The following is an 8,674-nucleotide window of genomic DNA, read 5'->3' as shown; positions in this document are numbered from 1 at the left end:
CTGTGAGTAGGTCACCACGCGGATGGCATGACTGCGCATCAGCCAATCAGAACACTCGTACTCGTAACTTTTGAGTCTTTTGTTTTTAACTCAAGTGTTGTCTCATGTGAGGCAGTTGTTTTTGTTTGTAATAAATAATCGAGTGTGATGATGAAGTATGGTATGGTTATTTTGTACCATTTCTTAATTGAATTTACAGAATAATTACTATACCGTGATATACCGTAACCGTGATATAAAATGACTCATACCGTGATAGAAGATTTTGGCCATATCGCCCACCCCTATTTGTCTGCCACTTCAAGATGTATATATATATATATATGAATATGTAACAACTTTACATTTACATTTAGTCATTTAGCAGACGCTCTTATCCAGAGCGACGAAAATCATGATTTGACCCGATTGTTTTGTTAACCCTTGTGTTATCTTCGGGTCGTTCTGACCCATCAGTCATTGTGACCCACCGTTGTATTGCGACAACTTTACCGCATACAAAAACAAAGTGAAGCATTTTCTTTTAACCGTTGGGCTGTCTCAGACCCCCCACATTGCGAAGGTTAAAAGAAAATTATTTTTATTTGTTTTTGTATTGGGTAAAATTGGGTAAACACAACGATGGCTCGTTATGAACCTTTGGGTCATGTGACCCGAAGGCAGCACGAGGGTTAAATGAAAACCACCGCTCCCGTATTCGATACCACGCCATCTGCTTTGCAGGACGGCAATAATTCCGTTCAACCACAAGGTCGATTACGTTGTGGAATTAGCTATAAGACTGGTGTGTATATCATAGTCGTAGCTGCCAGCAGATGTCACTGTTGAGTAAAGGTTTCGAGCGTTTCAAAGGCCCCGACTCAAATGTTTCAATTGTCTTTGCGTTTCGGAAAGCCTCGGTTTGCCCACCCCTAATGTATGTGTGATGGTACCTTAGGGTTAGTCATGTATGTGTGATGGTACCTTAGGGTTAGTCATGTATGTGTGATGGTACCTTAGGGTTAGTCATGTATGTGTCATGGTACCTTAGGGTTAGTCATGTATGTGTCATGGTACCTTAGGGTTAGTCATGTATGTGTGATGGTACCTTAGGGTTAGTCATGTATGTGTCATGGTACCTTAGGGTTAGTCATGTATGTGTCATGGTAACTTAGGGTTAGTCATGTATGTGTCATGGTACCTTAGGGTTAGTCATGTATGTGTCATGGTACCTTAGGGTTAGTCATGTATGTGTGATGGTACCTTAGGGTTAGTCATGTATGTGTCATGGTACCTTATGGTTAGTCATGTATGGTGTGATGGTAACTTAGGGTTAGTCATGTATGTGTGATGGTAACTTAGGGTCATGTATGTTTCTAACTATCTGTCTGTCTCTCTATCTATTCATCTGTCTTTTTATATACACACCTACCTGAGCTGGAGGAGATTGTGTGTGTGTGTACCTGAGCTGGAGGAGATTGTGTGTGTGTGTACCTGAGCTGGAGGAGATTGTGTGTGTGTGTACCTGAGCTGGAGGAGATTGTGTGTGTGTGTACCTGAGCTGGAGGAGATTGTGTGTGTGTGTACCTGAGCTGGAGGAGATTGTGTGTGTGTGTACCTGAGCTGGAGGAGATTGTGTGTGTGTGTACCTGAGCTGGAGGAGATTGTGTGTGTGTGTACCTGAGCCAGAGGAGATTGTGTGTGTGTACCTGAGCTGGAGGAGATTGTGTGTGTGTGTGTGTGTGTGTACCTGTGCTGGAGCAGGGCTGAGGCCTCTCGGACTCCAACAGCATTGCAGAGCTCCGCCCCTCCAGAGTCGAGGGCCAATCCTGGTTCGGGGTGAGAGGTCAGAGGCAAGGGAGAGCCAATCAGCTCCAAGTAGCCTGCCTCTCCCTGGTGTTGTCCTGCAGCATGATGGGGGATATAGTTCCAGCAGGGGAAGATCATGGGGGGGCCCAGCCAGAGAGGAGAAGGGCACAGGAGCTGGAGACACACACACTAGACATGATTACACACACACACACACACACACTAGACGTGGTTACACACACACACACACTAGACATGATTACACACACACACACACTAGACGTGGTTACACACACACACACACACAAGACATGGTTACACGCGTACACTAGACATTATTACACACACACACACACAAGACATGATTACACACACACTAGACATGATTACACACACACTAGACATGATTACACACACACTAGACATGATTACACACACACTAGAGAGGGTTACACACCAGAGACAGCTCCTCTCTCTCACCTCACAGTGTAAGCTGCCGCTTGCATCCTTCACTCGCCAGGACCCATCACATGGCCTCCCGGAGCCATGCCCAGCAGTTAGACAGCCAATCAGCAGCAGGTTGGCCCGCGGCAGGGCTCTGTGATTGGGCAGCACCACCGCCCTAACCCATTCTCTGTGCTGATTGGTGCTCCAGCTCTGGTTGCTGCAGCATGCGGTCCGTTGCCTGGATACCAACTCTGATATGGAGACAAGCCTAGCAACCAGAAAGATGGTGAGGATTAGTCTACACTAGTGTTGTCACAAAAACCAGTACCAAGTCGGTACTCAAACCAAAAAACGGTACGATACCAGAATTTGAAGTACCGGGCAGCAGTCAGACAAGCACAGTGTTGCCAAAACAATCTCACAAGAAGTCGCTAGTGGCTCTCTGAAAAGTCGCTAGATTAGATTTTTTTGCATATTGTGCGATTAATTAGTAAAAAAAAATTACATCGATTCACCTGTGTCTCACCTGTAGCTGAGGGGCAGAGAGTCGTAGCAGTGTCTCACCTGTAGCTGAGGGGCAGAGAGAGTCGTAGCAGTGCCTCACCTGTAGCTGAGGGGCAGAGAGAGCGAGCAGGGCGCCAGCTGCTCCACCCTCGTCACCACGGCAGCAGTCAGCCGGCCTGCAGTCTCACCAGGGGTGGTTGCTACAGGAAGCAGCAGCTCTGACACGCGCTGGAACACCTCCCCCAACCACCCCAGTTCCTGCATAGAGGAGAGGAGGGGCCCGGGGGTCAACCGCACCTGCCTGTACCCCACCTGCCCCCTTACCAGACTATACCCCACCTCACCACCCCTGCCACCCACCCCCTGAATTAGCAGTTTTTAGGTGAACTATTCAGTATAATTACATGTTTCAAATTATTATTGATATTGTACATAACGAAAGTAAATTTTGCACTAAGCACCCTATTTGTATTTTTATATTGTACATTATAACTATTTTATACTTTATTTTACATACCTGTACCCTTAGTATTAGTTAGTATTAGCTAATTAGACTTTGCACCTTTTGTATAGTATAGTTAGACTTGTTGACAGATTTACTCCTATATGTTGAATGTATGCACCTTCCTGCCAAAGTAAATTCCTTGTCTCTGCAAACTTTCATGGCGATTAAAACCCCTTTTGTGATTCTTAAAATCGATAATTTACGTTAGAAATTATGACTGGTTTAAATAATTTCATACAGGTAGAAAGAAGAAGCCGCTATGGATTGTCCAGATGAGCAAGACCAAATCATTCTAATGCACCTGTACCTGTACTTGTTAAACTTGAAACTTGAACGATCACTTCAAGCTAACTCACCGCTTCACTTCTGTCACGGTAGCCGTGCAGGAACACCTCCATCCTCGTTGGAAACCGCTCCTAGGTTCGCTGTCTGGTTCAAACTATCTAGATAGTAGCTAGTGACATTTGATATCTAGTCGGTTAGCTAATAACAGTTCAATTAACTAGCTATCTAGATTGTTATTGTAGCTTGTGAAAGTCGACTATCTAGATAGTCAGCTAGAGACAGTAGACTAACTTCTAGTTAGCTAAGAAGGTATGGCTCCGTCTGTCGCGCAAAATCCTTCAAATGGTTCAAAACATCCGGTGTAAGACAGGAAGCGTCTTCTGCTTCTGTACGCGGCTCGTTGTGCGCGTTGCTGCCTCCTGTCGGTGTAAGACTAGACCGTTCAAACCAGACCTGAAGCTACACGCGGCTCAGTCAACAAATCAACAGTCCGGGAGAGGGAGAGGAAGAGGGGGAGCGATGGGGAGAGAGAAGAGGGAGAGGGGTCAGGTGCTTGAAGTGACATTTGGAGGGGCGGAGAGTGACAGAGTTTGGACTTTAGTGCAGTGTACACACACACATGCAGGACAGACCGGTGTATAACAGACGGATAAGAGAACAGAAGTCCCAGAGTGAGTAACCCTAACTCCTCTCCCTAGCTCTCCTCTCCTCCTCTCCTCCTCTCCTCCTCTATTCCCCTCCCCTCCTCTCCTTTCTACTCCTCTTCTCCTCTTCTCTTCTCCTCTTCTCCCCTCCCGTCCTCTTCTCCTCTCCTCCTCCTTCCCTCTTCTCTTCTCCTCCTCTCCTCCTCTCCTCCTCTTCTCCTCCTCTCCTCCTCTCCTCTCCTCTCCTCCTCCTCTCCTCCTCCTCTCCTCCTCTCCTCTTCTCCTCTTCTCCTCTTCTCCTCTCCTCCTCTCCTCCTCTCCTCCTCCTCTCCTCCTCTCCTCTTCTCCTCTCCTCCTCCTCTCCTCCTCTCCTCCTCCTTTCCTCCTCTCCTCTTCTCCTCTTCTCCTCTCCTCCTCTCATCCTCCTCTACTCCTCTCCTCCTCGTCTCCTCCTCTCACCTTCTCTTCTGTATTACTGTAACTTGTCAGTAACTAAGACAACCAACCAGAGTATGAACTTGAGTGAGGACGTGAGCAAGGAAAGGGTTATGTATCTGTGTTTGTGTACATGCCTATGTATACAGGTGTGTGTAAAAGTTTGTGTGTGAGTATGTACATATGTCATGTCTGAGTTCTGGGAGTGGATGTTTGTGTGTGTGTGTGTGTGGGTGTGTGTGACTGTGTGTGTGTGTTTACTGAGTGGTTAATGAAGTCAGTCAGATGTGTGTGTTTACTGAGTGTGTGTGTTTACTGAGTGTGTGTGTGTTTACAGAGTGGTTAAAAGCCAGCAGCACGGATAGATCCTTTGTGGTCTATACTGTCTCTTTACCTCTGCTGCATAACTAGCTTTACAAGCCAGTAGCATCTCCACTAGCTCTTTAAATTTACACTTACATTTATTCATTTAGCAGACGCTTTTATCCAAAGCGACTTCCAAGAGAGAGCTTTACAAAAGTGCATAGGTCACTGATCATAACAACGCGATAGCCCCAAACATTGCGGGTAGCCAAAACATGAAGCACACATTGTGAAAAAACAAATAAGTGCCAAAGGGAAGAACCATAAGAGCATGTAGTTAAACAAGTTACAATTAAACAACATGAACCTCAAAAGGTGCAAGAGTGTACCTGTAGAAAAGCAATCAACAGTAAAAATATTTCCCAGCGAGTACAAGAATTTAAATCCGTTACAACTGACCAATAAGAGCAACAAGTCTCTCAATAAGAGTCATTGTGATCCTGGAGGAAACCAGCATCAGGTCCAGCAAATCATTCCTAAGTACCGTTGTACTCCCGGAACAAGTGCGTCTTAAGCCTTTTCTTAAAGGTGGGGAGACAGTCAGTGTCTCTGATGGAGGTGGGGAGTTGATTCCACCATTGGGGGGCCAGACAGGAGAAGAGCTTGGGTTGGGACCGGGCGCTCTTGAGCGGTGGGACCACCAGACGGTTGTCAGAAGAAGACCGTAGGTGGCGGGTGGGGGTGTAAGGCTGGAGGAGAGACTTGATCTAGTCGGGTGCAGTCCCGTTCACTGCTTGGAAGGTCAGTACCAGGGTCTTGAATCTGATGCGGGCCGTTATGGGTAGCCAGTGAAGGGAGATGAGGAGTGGGGTAAGCGTCTGGGTAGATTGAAGACCAGGCGGGCTGCTGCGTTCGGAATCCTCTGGAGAGGGAGGGTTGCGCATGCTGGGAGACCGGCGAGCAGCGAGTTGCAGTAGTCCAACTTTGAGAGGACAAGTGCTTGGACTAGCAGCTAGGTGGAATGCTCAGACAGGTATCTCCTGATCTTCCGGATGTTACATTACATTTACATTTAGTCATTTAGCAGACGCTCTTATCCAGAGCGACTTACAGTAAGTACAGGGACATTCTCCCAGAGGCAAGTAGGGTGAAGTGCCTTGCCCAAGGACACAACGTCATTTTGCACAGCCGGGAATCAACACCAACACAATAACTGTAATATTGCATGGCTGCTTAATCTGTAACGCGTAATGATTTCTTGTTCACTCAACTGAAAAAGTGTGATCCTTGTGGCAAAAATCCTTTCAGCAAGTCTCCTTGGCCTATGTCTTCATCTTGCTCGGATTACTGCTGCCATTTCACCAGGAGGCATATGTGAGGAAACCCGCATCCTGGTTTACACCTGCTTTTAAGAGGCGCAGAATTTTCACCGCAAAATAGAGGCGCGCTTTCACAGGCGGTTTTTGTACATACCGCGGAATACATAATCAGGCGCACTTTACGCATCCCCTCCCATCTCTTTATGGGAAACTCCCACTTTCCCCTTGAACCTCCCGTGAATGCATATGCATGACACGGAAAAGCGCAATTTGCCATTTTCAGTTCCTGCGACAGGCAGTCTGCGCTTTTACCTCAGTGCGGCATGTTTGTACATACCTCGCCATGCTTTTACACGCACGTTGCGAAACAAATACGCCTGAAGTGGGCGTAAAAGCGTTAGTACATGAGGCCCTTTGTCTTCTTTGATCTCTCAAATAAATGTTGCCGTGAAAGCGAACTGTTTGGCTCCTGTGGTGTTAAACATTAGCCTGGCTCTGCCCTCCTACATACTTACGCTCAATTTTGATTTCGCTTCTGTACTAGGTCTGGGCTTGAGGTACGTAAGTCAGATGTCTCCGGTTAATTTTCTACCTGTCCAATCAGCGAACAGAGGGAGTGGCTGAGAACGATGACGTTGATGTTGTGCGCTAGTTTGTGTTGTAGTTCCGTAATGGCGGCGGAGAAAGATGCGAGTGAAGCCATTCGGTCCGTTGTGGCAACGCTGCCGAATATCCAGAAGCCGGAGCAAGAACAATCTTTAATCCCCACGGGGTTCGTTTGATTTTCCAGCTAGTGTAGCCGATGTGTATCGGTGAAACTCACTCCTCAGGTATGTAACAGGCCACCCGCATCAACGAATAGCTAGCTTTTCGTTGGCGTAGTTGGTAGTGGTGGCGCTTGGGAAGCCAGAGGTGGTAAGTTCGAACCCAGTGCGGGACGATTTGCCCGATACCTCTGACGGAGCTTGCAAGACCACGTCTGTTACACTGGTGCCGTGACCCGGATCGCTAGGTTAGCATCAGCTAACCGGCCGGAGTGAGTTTGAGGGGTGAATGTAGCCGATGTGTATCGGTGAAACTCACTCCTCAGGTATGTAACAGGCCACCCGCATCAACGAATAGCTAGCTTTTCGTTGGCGTAGTTGGTAGTGGTGGCGCTTGGGAAGCCAGAGGTGGTAAGTTCGAAGCCAGTGCGGGACGATTTGCCCGATACCTCTGACGGAGCTTGCAAGACCACGTCTGTTACACTAGCTCGTTAGTCGTGAAGGAGTTGGCTAAGGCAAACGCTAGCAATTGGTTATGGCAGATCCAGAGTGGCTCTGGGCAGATCAAATAGTTTTAAACTTCAACAGAGTACCCGCCTTCAAGGATTTAAGGAAGTTAACGCTTGTCAATGGAGCGAGCCCAGACTCTCTGTACAAATGAAATGTGAGAGTCTGGTTAGGACCAGGCTAGTTAAACATGTGATAAGCGCAAATTAAGAGAACGGATGTGTTGGGCGGTGCAAGTGAGCCGCAAAGTGTTAAAGGTCGGGAATGGCTGCTCTATATGAAGCAAAACTACTAACTAAACTATATCATACCACTATACTAAAATATAATACTATGAAAACGATTATACTATATTTTTCTGTACTGTAATAATATACTGTTGCTGGACTTGATGTTAGTTTCCTTCAGGAAAACAATGACTCTTATTGAGGGACTTGTTTCTCTTGTTGGTTAGTTGTAACTGATTTAACTTGTTGTACTGCTTTGAATTATATTATTGTTGCTTGCTTTTCTACAGGTACACTCTTGCACTTTTGAGGTTCATGTTATATAATTGTAACTTGTTTAACTACATGCTCTTATGTTTCTTCCCATTGGCACTTATTTGCTTTTCACAATGTATGCTTCATGTTTTGGCTACCCACAATGTTTTTGGGGCTATCTCGTTGTTCATGATCATTGACCTATACACTTTTGTAAAGCTCTCTCTTGGAAGTCGCTTTGGATAAAAGCGTCTGATAAATGAATAAATGTAATAAATGCACTGTAGTATACTGTACACCAATATACTGTACTACAGTATACTTTAGTCAACTACTGTATTATGCTATAATTTTATATGCTTGACTGTACAATACAACATTCTATTGCTATGCTATACTATGCTATATTATGCTATACTGTACTTTAATATAATGTACTATACTATACTATCATGCTGAAATGTATCATCTCTCTATTTGATTGTGGTGTTAGAGGGGATAGTGAGAACATGGACTCCATCAGAATGCGACTGACCCAGGTAAGGAGGGAGGGATGGAGAGATGGAGAGATTGAGAGGAGAGAGAGGGAGCTAGAGAGTGAGAAGGAAGGACAGAGGGAGGGAGAAAGACAGAGAGAGAAGGGGGAGAGATTATCTAAATTGGTCTAACAACTAACCATCGCTTGCTCCAG

The 8,674-nt window shown here is 46.1% G+C and overlaps 2 protein-coding genes across 5 annotated transcripts in view; one reads left to right on the top strand and one right to left on the bottom strand.

Moving 5' to 3' along the window:
• Positions 1–1,729: 1,729 nt before the first annotated feature.
• Positions 1,730–3,876, bottom strand: ctc1 (CTS telomere maintenance complex component 1; the record flags this gene model as incomplete). The annotated part of the gene is made up of 4 exons (XM_062455136.1): positions 3,601–3,876; positions 2,840–2,997; positions 2,269–2,503; positions 1,730–1,962 (listed from the first exon to the last, which is right to left on the bottom strand). Coding segments are annotated over exons 1-4 (668 nt in total), but the record flags the coding sequence as incomplete, so codon positions are not given.
• A 219-nt stretch (positions 3,877–4,095) lies between these two features.
• The window catches only part of tfr2 (transferrin receptor 2), a 14,942-nt gene continuing 10,363 nt past the window's right edge, over positions 4,096–8,674 (top strand). For 3 of the 4 annotated variants that reach the window (XR_009929182.1, XR_009929180.1, XM_062455176.1), the window contains exons 1-2: positions 4,096–4,200; positions 8,477–8,522. Coding sequence is in view for 1 of the 4 variants with exons in the window: in XM_062455176.1 (XP_062311160.1) it covers positions 8,493–8,522 (30 nt within the window). In the remaining 3 variants the exon portion in view is untranslated. Of the gene's footprint in view, positions 4,201–4,579; positions 4,719–8,476; positions 8,523–8,674 lie in introns of those variants that run through there. The other variant, XR_009929181.1, reaches the window with a different exon arrangement.

The sequence above is a fragment of the Osmerus eperlanus genome, unplaced genomic scaffold (assembly GCF_963692335.1).
Source record: "Osmerus eperlanus unplaced genomic scaffold, fOsmEpe2.1 SCAFFOLD_44, whole genome shotgun sequence".
Classification (NCBI taxonomy): domain Eukaryota; kingdom Metazoa; phylum Chordata; class Actinopteri; order Osmeriformes; family Osmeridae; genus Osmerus; species Osmerus eperlanus.
The sequence above is the reverse complement of the archived record's forward strand: the minus strand, read 5'-3'. Positions and strand labels throughout refer to the sequence as shown.